The 15,077-nt window shown below is 44.8% G+C and overlaps 1 protein-coding gene across 1 annotated transcript in view; it reads right to left on the bottom strand.

Moving 5' to 3' along the window:
- The window catches only part of LOC119033653 (serine protease HTRA1A-like), a 30,363-nt gene extending 17,590 nt beyond the window's left edge, over positions 1–12,773 (bottom strand). The window contains exons 1-3 of the mRNA XM_037124030.1: positions 12,119–12,773; positions 2,940–3,048; positions 1,988–2,192 (exon numbers count right to left, since the gene is read on the bottom strand). Coding sequence (XP_036979925.1) covers positions 1,988–2,192; positions 2,940–3,048; positions 12,119–12,575 — 771 coding nt within the window. The 5' untranslated portion in view covers positions 12,576–12,773. The remainder of the gene's footprint in view (positions 1–1,987; positions 2,193–2,939; positions 3,049–12,118) is intronic.
- Between the last annotated feature and the right edge of the window lie 2,304 nt (positions 12,774–15,077).

Here is a 15,077-nt window from a genome sequence, read left to right as displayed (position 1 = left end):
GGCTTCACACAATGACTCACACTCATGATGGTGAATGTGTTTTCTGCCAGCATCACACCCTGCATACATCTGGCTGTCACTTGACTGCAATAAACTGGGTTTACTACAATCACCTGATGTTTACCAGCCGCAGAGCTGCAGAGGAATGCTACAAATACATTTTAAGGCAACGGGCTGGGGAATATCTCTTGCATGCACCGCAAGGCCTCTGCAGCAATGAAGCAAGCGCGGGTGGTTATCGCTCATGCGTCTCCATCGTTGTGCGAGTCGCTCCTCAATCTACACAGCCGCACACGGAACATTTGATGCATACAAACACATAGAAGCCCCCCCCGACCCAGTGAAGATCTGTGTGTCATCAGCGGACAGAACAGCTTTCATTAAAGGATGAGCAGAAACAAAGCGTCTGTCACCGCTCTCTTCCGCACTCTTCACTCGCATTGTCAGGCCGAACAAAAACCGGAGTGTTTCGACCTCTTTTCAGAATCGGGGGTCTTTGTAATACACCTTGTGTTGCTGTCATGAGCATCTATTCAGCTGTGTCACCCAGCCATGAGAGTGAGCTCCGTAATGCACTCAGCTCTGCTACGACTCGCAGTCAATGGGCCCTGGACGTCTGCCAAGCATTCCTTCACATGACTGTTCGCTGTGATTAACATGTAATCTGGATCCCTCCCGTCCAGCAGACAGAGAAATAAACACAGACAGACGGGGACGTGGAGGGACAGAGAGAGAAAAACAGCAATTACATGACCTGTGCTGCAAAGTGTAGAAAGATATTCACCTCTTCTGTGTTAAATATCATCACCAGCTTTAAGTTTGTTAAGCTGAAACACTGTGAGGGGCTCATATTCTGGGCCGTTGCGACTCAACAGCGAGATTTTTTATGTATGTGATCGTCTCCTTGGCTGAAAAAACAGGCGAATGCTAATCTCAGCAGACCGCGATCGATGCTCAAGATGACACTGTCGGCAAGCTGCTTGTGAGAGGAGTTGTGAAATATCTGTCGGGTGTGTTTTTTTTTTGTTTTTTTTTTTTGCAAGTTAAGTTGTCTGAGCACCAGCAGGATCTGGACTGACTCTCCATCCAGCTGTCTTTTTAAAGACCCGCGTGGCTGCACCTGCATTCTCGCTTTACCTCACTGGCGCTTTGAACAATCTCCGAGATTTAGAGCGCTTTCTTCAAAACCCCCGGCCGTCAAATCTCGCAACATTTTAATTGCGGAATAACGAAACAGTGAGTTCATGTTTTGATCTCGGTGTTGGAAACATTAGCACCTTTGTGAAGTCTCTCTTTGCACCTGACATGTAAAGCTCATTTGTGAAACCAACATTTGCCCACATCTGTTGTTGTCATCGTGGAGGGAAGTTCTGTGGTCCACAAACTGAACTGATCAGCAATGTTATTTTTCCAACATTAATATATGAGACGTCATTGCTTGAAATTAAGCAGGGTCAGAAGCACAGTTTTGTATTCACCCGTACTGGTGGTTGTGATAAGACATGACTTAATGTTATTCTTTGGGTCGAGAGCCAACAAACGAACGCTGACCCAAAGAACGCTCAGCTAACAGCATGTTTCTCTTATCTCAGTAAAAACAATCACATCTCAATGAGACAAAGTTTATGTTTTTGAAAGAAATCGCACTTTGGGAAAGGAATGATAGCTGGTTGCACGGCATTTAGGGTCAGGGAATTTTGTGAGCATCCAAGGGAGTTGTGTCCTGTCATCCACGCAAATTAACAATTTCTTTGGACAGCTCTGCAGTTAAATTTTGGGTTGAGACATGATCGCCTTGCCCGTATGCTAAGCTAAGCTAATCACCATCGGGCTTTAGCACCATATTTATCAGATCAGTTTCCTAAAAAATGGAACTATTCCTTTAAGGGAGACCGTCATGACAAAGGCTGCAACAAAATTAGTAAAGCCTGCAAACTTAGTTTCATCAGGAAACCTTTCACTGCCCCTGCCTTGGGTTTTGACTGACCGGTGCTTCGATCTTAATGAGGGCGATGTCCGATTTCTCGTCCACGTCTTTGATTTTGGCGTCGTAGGAGCCGCCGCTCTTCAGCTCCACTTTCACCCGGTGCTTGTTGGCCACGACGTGGGCATTGGTCACAATCAGGCCGTCCTCTGACACGACGAAGCCAGAACCGCTGGCCACCGCCACCTCCCGCTTGGAATAAGTCATCCTGTGGGAGGAAGCAGAGGATGGTTTATATTTACTTCACATTTTCAGGGTCCATTCTCAGAGAAAAACAGGCTGAATACATGATGTAACAGTGGTGTAAGGCTCGAAAGTTGAATGCGGGCAAAGTTAAAAGCATGAGTGTGTGTGAACAGATCTTGTCAACAGGAGGTAGATATAAAAAAAACAGTGGGAAGGTGGGTATTCAGAGGTGAGCTGGGGAGATTAAGTAAACACATAAACAGTAATGGGGGAAATCAAACAGATGCTTCAGCATTAATATACAGCACGACCTCATCAGGAGGGGGAAAGCTTTTAAGTCAACCTGAGGCGACGGGAAAGACAAGATACGGATGTGAGTGAGGGGAAGATGGAAGGAGCGCGAGAAAGGAAAATCAATAGAGCCGCAGACGTTCAAAGAAACTCTTTACAAGTCGCGGTGGCAGACCGAACAGAGACGACGCCGTCAAAGAACTGTAGGTGTCGAGGAAGGTTGAGAGGAAGAGATAAAAGAGCTTAAAAGCTGGTGAGACGACGAAGAGTAAAAGGCGCTGGAGGACTGAAGCGGAGAGTGAGGTGCTCCACTGCCTGGTGTGGTCTGGTTAAGTACACAGGTGGGCTGTTAATTCTAGTGTTTCAGTCCGTCCCACACTCTCTCTCTCTCTCTCACACACACACACACACACACACACACACACACACACACACACACACACACACACACACACGTGTTCAGGTGTGGGGCTCTTACTTGCGGTAGAGTTCAATGTGAACCACAGACGGGGCGATTCTCTCCACCACGTCAGCGATGAAGTTGTATTTGTGTCTCGGGCTGTCTGGGTTGTTGTCCTGAGCTGAAACTGCAACAGACACACACACACACACACACACACACACACACACACACACACACACACACACACACGGTGGATGTCAGCTGAGTGAAAACAAACAGAAAATGCACTGAAATACTGCATGATGTAAGAGCAGTGAGAGAATAGAAAAACCCAACACATAAAACAGCCCTTTATCATAACACGTCAGGGGGAAAGAAAAGATGACAGTTCATCTGCGGTCGAGACTGTCTAGGTCAGGTCTGACACACACACACACACACACACACACACACACTTAAAAACACTTACCCCCTTGGCCATAAATCTTTAAAATAAATACTTAACCTTGACCTTTACCCTTATCTTACCCTTGCTGATTGTACACACAGACCCTTAAACCATCAGCAGGTTCTTTTCTCAAGACAGGCCCTCACAAGTATAATACCGTCGTACCGTCTCTGTCTCACACACACACACACGAGAACACACACTGCATGACACTCTGGGTTTGAGCGCTGCCAGATTCACTGAATCATCCATCCCGCCACCTCTTTCCAGTGTTGGGCAAGTCGGGAAATGTTGAGTGATTTACCTGGTAATTAAATCGTACCCAGAAGACACTTAAACCGAAGCCATGAATCAAAACTCCCCAGACCTTTTTCCCTTTGAGCTCTTCATCCTTCCATCCGTAAACCCTCATTTTGCCGCGTACCTCAAAGCACTTTGTCTCACAAGGACAATTTTTGGTTAATAGGCCTGTATCTCCTCGAGGACTGGATTCATGTGAAAGTCAAAGGCGCCCCTAAGCCCTGGGATATCACTGATTGCAGTGAAGGGTTAAGGAGAGAGAAAGACTTTTCCGCTTTAGGTGCAGTTAAGCTAACACAAGCGTGGAATGAGCACCATCATGTCGTACTGAATGCCACTAAATTATACTGTAAGAAAACATTTGTCAACACGCAAGGGGGAAATTCTCGAACATCATCATTCAGCTCGCACTGGTGCGCCAAACCTTTTCATTTAGGGGCACCAGCACCTCATTTAAGTGAACCAAACGACAAACTCTCACTCAGTTTCTTAACACATTATGTAAATGATTGTTAAGAGGAGTTAAGGAGGAAATACACGTTATTCATTCACTCAAACCACACGCAACCATAGATTACGATAAGCTTGATTGTTGATTTTACTGAAGACAGCACACTGCAGGAAACTATGCACCAGCAACAAATCATGATGGAGATCCAGGCTGTTGTTTCGATTTTGATTTGCTCATTGCTTGTTCAATGGAGATTTCTTCAGCCCAAAAGCAAACATAGAAAGGCCCTATAGGGTACATCTTCTGGGTACCATGAACACCTATTTAATATTTTGTACCAATCCAACTTGTAGATGTAAAGTCAGAAAGTTTCATCATCTGGGGAGCATGAATGTCTATACAAAACTGCCCCGTGATCCATCTAATATTTGTAGAGATATTTTAGGAAGAATTCGAGCAGTCGCACACTGACTGACATTGATATTTCTATCGCAGGAGCCGCGCCGCCAGCGAAAATCAGAAGTCGGTCATTTATAAATGGAACCACATGTATTTTCCTTATTGAACTTTAAGGCTACAAATCAAACATTAAATCTGATAAACGTCACGCAAGCTTCCCACCACAGTAAGACAGAGAAGTAATGGAAAGCCTGGAGTCACTCTCCCGGCGCTCGCCTCACACCCGAGGGGTTCGTGGTCAGCTCTGATAGGATTATAGTTAGAGAGTACCGGCCCACTGTCCAGAGCTCGTGTTTGTTCTGGAGCGTCCATGCAGGCTCTCAGTCTCTTCCACTTCATCATGTTAGGATGAGTGCTGCCTCCTCATACACATGCGAAAATTTTTACTCCCAGGGTCACACTGCAGCATGATGTGATGATAGCAGACTTATAAGCCCAGCGGTGGCGATCTTTTGGAGTTGGGAAATCTTGAATCAAGCTGTGGTGAACAGCTTCAGAGCCTGCATGGAGCCATTGTAGCCTGATTTATATATACCGCTGAGACGAGCTTAGGAAAGGCTTTGCTGTTGCAGAATGAGGTTGATTTATGAGCGAGACTGAGGAGCAGCCGCCTCCTTAAACGCCAAAAAAATTACCAACTCATCCTTAACTTTGAAATCTCACTGATGCGTGGAGAGGAAGTCGGGATGCAAAGCTTTCTGATTAGCATCTGATCCACATGTCTCATCCACATATTCTTCCATCCGCTGACAGACTCCAGGAGGCACCGACACAGACATCACAAACTGTGGCTCAACAGCTCGTTAGCTGGCTAACTAGATAGCTTAGTTGTTGTCAATACAAATGTGTGTGGAAATAATCTGTTGGTCGGTGACTAACAGATGTTGGTCGGCCGCACAGAAAGCATCCTCAAGAGCAGGTTTCAATTATAAGTCTTGGATTACAGGATGACACAGTGTCATGGATTAGTAGTAGCTGCAGCGTTAGTAATACTTATATATTGTAATATACATTTTCCTCAGTATTATATCATTTTACTTTAGTACTAATATTCTGATCCTAATACTGTAAATGTGCACTTTTATTTGAGTAAGATATTAAATACTGGGATTTTACTTGTAATATAGCAGTTTGACGCTGTGGTATTAGTGGTTTTACTGAAAGAAAAAAGGACTTTGCCCTTTTTTTAGCCACTTCACTGTAGCTGCCTTGCTTAACGCATCCACTTTTGAATCGGGTTCACAAGCTCGACCCCACATCGACGGTGTAAATAATTCAGTCAATCTCAAAACTTCCAGTGACTACTACCCTAACCCTTTTTTTTTTTTGTGTCTTTGTCTAATTTTCTCCGCTGAAAGTGGAGATACAGTATCATTTCCACAACAATGGAACCAAAACCACTGATGATGATTGATTCTGTTTAAGTGGGAGAAAAGAAGCGAGCTCATCGTGGGAAAACGACTCCCTGATAAAAGATCTGAATAAAGTTAAGCATCAGTAAACAATAATCAGATGGTTCTGGAGTCAAAACAACTCAGTGCAGGGAGACCATTCAAACGCATCATTTTAAAAAAGAAGGTCCATATAAAGGCGCTCTTCTTTGCTCACCATCTCTTTCTCCCGATCATCATCGCCCCATACACCCGTTACCCCCCTCCCCTCTCACACATTGACCTTCACCACAAGGGTCCCCGCTCAAGATCTCGGATTCTTTTCTTTTTCAATTTTCCCATACATAGTACCCGCTGTTTTATTGGCGCCTACAGGCGAAAACAGCTTTTTTCTTTTCCCCTAGACGAGAGAAAACTATGTGAATACAGGTCAGCGCCTCGTCTTCAATGCACTGAGAACAAACTGATGCCTACCAGGCTTCTACTAATGTGTAAAACGTGTGAAAAATTGAGGAAAAACAAATGTGTTTTTTGGTATATTGTAAATTACATGCGAGTCCTGCGAGTTGAATGTAACTGCGAGTTTCCTCTTTGGTCTTCACTGGCTTTATAGCGGAAACTAAACCTCTGTGCCTTAAGTGGTGCTTTGAGAATAATGGCAACCAAAGTCACTTAGTTATGTGTACGTTATTATAAAAGCATTTCCAGTAAGTCATTGATTTGATTTTGGTTCAATACACATCCGTAATGACTCAGTGTCAGATCATGAGTCATTCGACAAGGCTTGGCTTCTCTGCATTAGCGAAGATTCACAGTCGAGCTCTGCTGCTGTTTATATTATTAGGACGACACGTTGGCAGGTGACCCACTGTGTGACTGTGTGAGTTTAACTAACCTCATTTTCCATTTCTATTTTCGTTTTAATTTGTTCCATTTTTATTGTTTTTAAACTCAAAGAACTTTGTTTTTTTTTTTTCATTTGGGACTTAAACCAAAAGAGGCAGCACACACACACAGAAGACAACAACATTAATTGAATTACTTTAAAATAGTTTGGAATAGGAAAGATTCTGAAGCTGAAGGATTTTATTACCAACACAACAGTTAAGTGAGATTTATCGTGGTCCAACAGTGACCACACTGGCAGAAATGAGCAGGCAGGGTGTATGGTGGGCTAGGAAAGCCGAAAAAGCCACATTTCCACCAAAAAGTACCGGGAAGTTTTTAGCCCAAGGAACAATTTTACAAGGATCCAGCGATGGACACGTGAGACTAACAGTGGGCCTCAGACCTTTTGAGTCTCTTAGCTGAAGCAACAGAGCAAAATGTTGGAGATCTTTAATGCTGAGAAGTGGAAAATAAGTTCGGATCATTACGAAACTCTGGCGGGGCAAATACGACTTTGGCGGCCTGCAATAGTCGAGGTAATTAATAGGAAACAGTGATGAACTATAATGCTCCCTAGCCCAATTGCGCTTTCCACCCTACTCTAAAGACCTGCGATGATTCAGCAAATTAGTCCCCTAACGTACGAAAAACGTGTTTTTACACATCATTGTTGTGGTCAGCTATACAATAACAGATCATCTGCCATATGCTTTTTCTTTAATTTATGTTATTTATGTTAATTTATGTTGATGTATTGAACAACAAAGAACAAAACCCAAACTGGCTTGCAGTTGCAAAATATAGAAACATGGTGGCTGAAATATAAATGTTCACCACTTATGGAAAGTACAATCCCCGGGCAGCGGCCGGTACTTATTTTAGACCCCGGTCCCTCTGGTGGAAAAGCGCTGAGTTCCTTCAAAGGTTCATGGTCTCCGGGGAAAGCCTCTGTGGTGGAAAGGCAGCTGAAGAGGCCACACAAACATAATATTCCTATGTTTTAGTGAAAACTGGATGAAATACACAAGCGCATAAGAGCAAAGGAAGTCTATGGAGGAGGCTGCAGTAAAGATGGTCGAGCAGAAACAAAGAAATAAAAAAAGCAGGAGAATTAAAGGAATCATGAACAGAAGGGGAAACAGATGAGGAAAACAGACAGACAGAGAGACGTGCAGAAACATTAGAAGGGACTGACTGATAGAGCAGCACAAGAAAACAGGGGGGAAAAAAAACATGTGCACAAAGATGATCTTTTAATATTAAGAGTGGCTGTGAGAAATCAAGGAAGAATGTGCAAGCTCAGCACATGTCACAAGCCGGAGTCACAGAGTGCATTCTGCAACATCAGCTCGCAACAAAGCACAGTCACTCAGCAGCTACCAGTGGTGTCGGGCTCTCAGTCGGAAACAGATCATCCTAAACAGAACGCGAACATCATCTGCACGCTCACACCTTTATTCACCCAGAAACTTCTTAATAAATTACACACATTTGGTCTTTTCTTCGGCCCTTATTTGAAGTTCTGTGTCAAACATGGCTAACGTGGGCCACTTCCTCTCCCCTCTCCCCTCATTCTGTTTCTGAAACGTCTTAAATAAATAGGACCCCTGGGTCACAGCAATAATTGACCTAATTTTCTTTGCCAAAAACAACCAGCTTGCATAATCAACGCCTTTGCCCTCCAGAGCCAAAATGACATCATGCAAAGTGTACTTGCATATGTTTTCTTAACATGGGGCCAAGTTGCAGGGTAGTTTGAAATGCTCCGAGGAGGTCGAGTTTCTCCTCACCAGTGGTGGAAGAATTACTCAAGTCAAACCTTTCACTTAGATCCAGTAGTACAGTGTAGAAATACTTTCCATCACACATTTTATAGACTTTACACAATTAGATTATAACTATTAATGCATTAATATGTACAGTACTTGAACGTTGCTGCTAAGAATAGCTTTATCTGTACCTAATACATCATGTAATGTAGTAAAGAGTATAATACATCCATCTGCGGGCTAGTGGAGATGATGTACATCATAGCAGGAAAGGAAGTATCCACGTAAAACACAAATATGACCAGAATTTGACATCAAAGTTACCAACAACTGCTGCAACTCTCTGCAAACAACATATTTAGAACTTCCTAGCTAACGTTACCTTTTGGTTCCATCCACTTCCGGACTTCCAAGACGTGGGTTGATATTTTTTTTCGTAAATGTATCGTGTAGCAATATCAAACAGTAATGTTAGCTAGGAGGTGGTGGGTCGCTGACGTTAGCTGTCGTCTAAAGGAAGCTGATGCTGTTTTACCTTGAAATATGGTTCCATGTCTCTCCAGATGTTTAAATACCTCTTGTCTTTTCAGGTGCTGATCAGTCAGAAAGCGATGAGACGATAAGAATTTGTAATTCTTTTTAGATTCCCACCTTGAGGAAAATGCCCGCCATGTGAATATGATCCATTAAGCTCGCCCTAGTTCGGTAAAATAAATAATCTTGAATTCAGAAGGTGAACAGTGTGTTGTTGGGGTTCAGTCGGGAAAACAGAAGTACGTCTGTTTTGTTCATTTGTTGCTAACAGCTAGCACTTATCTCCCAGCTGAAACCACTGTAAGCGGGCTATTGTTAAGATTAGCATGCTAACCTCAGTAGACATCTCTGCAGTACAGCACTTAAAGTACAGGTCTCTGAGATAACATCACTCGATGTCAAAACTTTACCCTCTATTTATAATGTTACTTCATTTTTTTAAACTATTTTAAACATCTGGCCATATCTTACAAATTGCTCCTTTAAGTACAGTGCCAACTCCTGCTAAGGCTACAACCTCGACCACATCCTGTGCGTAAGTTAGTCTAAAAAAAGAAGTGATGCCAGTACAGACGGCATTATTCACCAACAGCTCGGACAGAAGCAGAACTGATGCACCAAATGAAATGTGACTCCTTTTATTACAGCTATGGAAATTTTCCCTGGGAGCCTCGGAAAATCGATGGCGCTCACCACAGTCTTGCTCTGTTTCAGACATGGTTAGCTGCCTTGGAATGACTTAACCATTTCAAGTTGCTTACATGACTGACAAACAAATGTGGCGATGCAGTCTGCCCTGCCGCCGCCTCCCACACAGTTTTTGAAGTACATGTAAACCTTTCCCTCAAAATACCGGTTGCTAATTTTGTGTTTTCCTCGGGTGTCTCCTGCCTGTTTTAAACCGTCTTCGGCACAGGAGGAATTATGGCTTTGAATCAGCGCCAGACATTCCTTCATGTGACTGTTAAAGTGTGATTTATGAGTGACAACAGAAGCACGGAGACGGGAGAGAGAGAAAGGGGAAGAGGGAGAGGAAGGAGTCGGGGTGGTGGTGCTGGTGTTTAGTAAGTTTCCAGGCTTTGAGGTAAGTTATAGGTCTTTGAGGGCGACAGGTGTTGAAGCTCTTCATTGAGCAGTTTTCATGTGCACACATGGTGCACACTTCAGGTGGACGTATGTAAAAGACACACACACACACACACACACACACACACACACACACACACGACTGACTGGAGAATGATACAATGTCTTCACCAGCTGTATCCTCACTCACATGTGTGTCAAGTGTGTGTGTCTGTGTAACCGAATCTCAATCCTCAATGTTTCATCTATTGTTTCAAGCACTGGTTGAATGTAACAAAGTATATTTACTCAAACACTGCACTTAAGTACGACTTCAAGGAGCAGGTCCTTTTCTGGAGTATTTAAACCTGCTGCTACTTCATACCTTCATTGCACCGCTTTTGGAGGCGAATATACTTTTCACCTCCTGACTGCATGTTTCGTCAGAGCTGAAGCAACATATTTTAAGTTAATGTATTCCATCTGCTATCAGGTTAAAAAAAATTGCTGAATATCAGATCCGATTATTGGCCAGGTCAATTATGGTAATGTCGATAAAGCCGACGCCAATAACGGCGATAAAGCCAAAGTCAATGTTGAAAAAGCCAAACACTGATGACGCCAACGCCAATAGCTCTGAACTAGGCACATAAATAACGCTTAGATTTGTATCGGCAGCGACGATATCGCCAACGCCGACCCAGCCGATGTTGCTAAAGCCAACACCGATGAACCCAACGGCGATGATGCCAACAGCAATAACGCAGAAAACAGCACGAAAATGAGGCTTACGTTGATATCTGGTACGTCGATATCGCCAGCATCAATAAAGCCAACGCTGACGTAGCCAACGCCAATTAATGCCAACAATGACAACACCAACGTTGATACTGCCAACGCTGATAACGTCACCAAGTCAACGCCAAGAATACCGTTTATACATACACGTAAATATGTTTAATTTACTTTTACTTGTACCTCTGACACATACTTCAGTATATTTCATGTCAGATACTTTAAGACTTCTGCTGAAGTGCTATTCCAATATGTGACTTTCACCAATGTTATATTCTAACAGAAAAACTTTTTCCGTAACTTTGACTCTCAGGAACTTTTTTTTAACTGCACTTTACTGGTTTTAAGACATATAACACATGTAGCTTTAATGATGATGAATGACTCAGTGATTAAATGCGCATTGGGGCTGTTTCAGGAGTGATGTGTGTTTATTGCCTAGCTCCCCTGATTACGCTGAAACCCTGTTCACATGACTCTCTGATAAAGCACCCGCACATATATCTCCATGTATCAAATGTTTCCTAGTAAAAACAGCCTATATCACACGTACCAGACTTTAAACATTCCTTTCTGTGCAGCTCATGCTCGCTGGCCTGCCACTGGCTGTATTATATGAAACAATAAAGCAGGATTTAAGCCATGTGACTGCTGCTTGTGCCTGCCAGAGAAAAATCCATCACACCAAGCTTTATATCAGAGGGGAGGGGAGCTCATGACTTCATTCAACCAGGCGAAAGAAGAATAAAAAAAAAAAACAGCCCTCTGATCTGATGGTGTCTAATTGTAATGCAGGAACAAAAGGGGAAAAGGCACTTGAATGGTGGCTCTTGTTATCCTGAACACATGGGGATTGTGCGCCAGTGAGTGCAGCGCTCACATCTGTGTGGAGTCCAGTGAGGACTTGGAGGATCAGGGTCCGTGTGCAATCAAATGTACAGACTTACTCTAGTGTACCTGGGCACATGCTGAGACTGCAGCGGCTCCTGTTTGAAATCAACAGCAAATATACTTCTGTCCTGCTTGAAATGTTTGTTTCACAATAAAAGTCAGCAGGAAGTTCTAACAATCCTAAACCATCAAACTTTCTACTAAATCTTCTGGACTTTGCAGTATGTTTTGGAGTTGGTCTTGTTGGACGACCTGAGCGTTACCTTTCCCGCAGGCTCCCCGCTGAATGAACAGAACAGGTGGCTGCTGCAGCTTCTGCGCCCGGCGGCTCACCCTCTTCAGCTCGCAGATATTCCGGTAGGACACCCCGTCGCTCCCGCACACCGGCTCGGTGGTTTTGCACGCGCAGACCCCACTCTTGCTTCTCCTCCGCACCGTCACGGTGTAGCCCACCCCGCCGGAGACCGAGCACTCCAGCCCCTCCGCGCACGTCGGGTCCCCGAGCTTCCCGCTGCCGCCGCACGCTTCGCCCTCGCCGGACGCGCACACCAGGCAGCAGTTGCAGGCGTCGAGCGTCTGTCCCGCCTGGCAGTCCGCTGGCAGCCGGGGACACATCGACTTGTCACAGCGAGAAGGACATCCGACAGTGTACCGGCCGGTGATTTGCGCATCAGCCGGCACGGACGCAAAGGCGACGAGTACGCACAGCGACCAAAACATGGTTCAGACTAAAAAAAATAATAAAATAACAAATAAGTTAAATAGAAAGTTTTTTAAAGGATTCCAAATGTGCGCTCTCCGCTTGCAGTGTTATGGGATGAGAGAGCTCAGTAGTGCTGAGAGGGGGGGAGTCACTCCTTCAGCTGGAGAGGCATTTAACAGAGACTCCACCGCCGCAGCCAATTACGCGACTTGACGTTGTTGCTGGCACCGCATCATAAAAAAAGCAACTCACTTTTCGGGGATAATCACAACACGCGTGGTGATTGGTGCGTTTGGGTGACGCGCCGAGCGGAAGAGCTGCGCTGCGATGAGCCAGTGGATGCACTGAGCGTGAGAGGAAAGAGCAGAAATTACGCGCGAGCGGGGATCGGGTATTTTTACAGAGCTGTGACACATGAACTTCAGGGAAAAGTCGCCGAGTTGTGCGTAAAATCCTCTTTCTGTCGCTTTCCCCGAACAAGGGGGTGAGAGGGTGAAGGTCACCTCAGCGCACCTCTGGAGCTGCCAGACTCTCAGGAAGAGACTCGGGGGCGTGTTTCCTGATGTGGGCCCCTGATTTAATCATGTACAAACAAATAAAAACAAGGGATTAAACCCCAGTAGCGAAGGGGGGGGAGGGGCTGCCCAGATGTTTTATATGCTCACGGCCCTCCACACATCCTGCAGGCCTATTTCCTGCGTGTTGTTTTTAACTACTCCCCTCATGAATTAGTCACTCCTGGCAGCCGCACAAGCCTTATGGTTATTTAGTGGTGGAAAAAAAAAACGCAGGGTGGATTGTGTGGAGTTAATGTGGCGCTTTTCACACGACCAAATTTGTTGTAATTGGAAAATTGCAAGAGAGCATAATTAATCCATTTATTTTGATCCTCCTCCCTGCTCTGTGGGTTATTATGAGCTGGTGGTGGTGTTGGGGAGAATAAACATCTTATGGGGGTATCCAAATAAATAGAACTGTCAGAGAGTGGTCTGAATATGTGTTTCAGTGACCATTTGTGTCACACGCTCGATGGAAAACCAGTTTCTCTGGATTGTTTGCTGATGTGGCACATGCACACACACACACACACACACACACACACAGGTTGGTTTTTTTTACAGTTGGCGAACAACAAATCTCTGTTTGGTTTTTAGATGTCTGTGGTGAGCTGTAAAAGAACCCAGTAAACACTGAGGCAATGAATCAGTGTCATAAAATGGCCCAATACAATGTGATTGATTATGGGCACACAGGTCGTAATGGTTTAAATGATGTGGCTGGATGCTGCTGGGGAAGGGAAGGACCAGGCCCCCCGTGGTGTGCTGGGGCTCAGGGTAACACAAACCTCTGTATCCAGAAGGGCAATTACAGAGGGGTAGAGGGGGACGGAGGGCAGTCAGAGGCTCTCAGAGAAACAGGGAGGGTGTAAGAATGCAGATTTGGACCAACTGTTTAGAGTTCATTCTTGAGAATAGACATTTGGGCCTCACGTCACCGACTGATCTAAAAACGCAAGAGACACACACAGCAGCTGTAGGACACTGCAGCAGCATCGGGCCCCGTCATCATGGAGCGCGAGCACCGAGGCGAGAAACGGTGGGAAAATCCTCAGATGAAAACAACCTCATCTGTGAGGAACACCCAATCTCCAACCGAGGCCAGCGAGCGTAACCAGAGGATGGACGCCACTGAGGTCTGTGTGATCTCTCCGCACCAGTCTGCTGGGGAGGCCCCTCTCACAGTCCACACGGGGCCTCGCCTGAAGCCACACCAAAGTCTGGCCTCCTCCAATGAGGCGCTGAGGTGGAGTGTGTGAAGACGGGGCGCAGACAGAGAGCGTTCAGTGTACTCAACAGCTGTACACATGCAGAAACAACTATATAGGTAGGAGAGGTGAACATGACCTCACTCCTTAAGTCCACATGTGTAACAAGCACCTCAATAAGAGCCGATGAGGAGATCACACACACTAGTACAGGTGTCAGAGAGAAAACGCAGACTGTATATGCAGTGGAGGAAACCTATTTTACATAATGTGATGTTCAAGGCCTGTAGTTACAACAAACGTCACCAATTTCACACATTTAAAGCTGTGTTGTGTTCACAGGTGTCGTGGAGTACAACTGCAGATGTGAATGAAGTATTGTGAAGCCTTCTGTGGCTCCAGAAGAGGCTGAGTGCAATCTGATAAATCCTGTCAAGTGATGCCACTCATTAGCTCAGTTGCATTGTGGGTAGTGTAGGCGCCAGGTTCCACATTACACTCCTATGTCCCTGCTGGACTCATTCTACACACTCCTCTTCCTTTTCCTATATTAGTGCAACTACTGAGTGTCATCACAGGGGGCAGGTTACATTTGAGGGACTTTATACTTCTGCCCTACTACAGCTCAGGGGGTTATTGTACTGTGTAGTTTTAGTTACGAGTCCAGAGTAAGAATTGTACGTAAAAGAAACATTAATTTATGGTATATGAAGCATCATTAAGACACCAAACTGTGTTTTGAAGAGAAATAAAC

This window comes from Acanthopagrus latus, chromosome 15, assembly GCF_904848185.1.
Source record: "Acanthopagrus latus isolate v.2019 chromosome 15, fAcaLat1.1, whole genome shotgun sequence".
Classification (NCBI taxonomy): domain Eukaryota; kingdom Metazoa; phylum Chordata; class Actinopteri; order Spariformes; family Sparidae; genus Acanthopagrus; species Acanthopagrus latus.
Note: the sequence above shows the minus strand (reverse complement) of the source record. Positions and strands in the feature narration are given on the sequence as shown.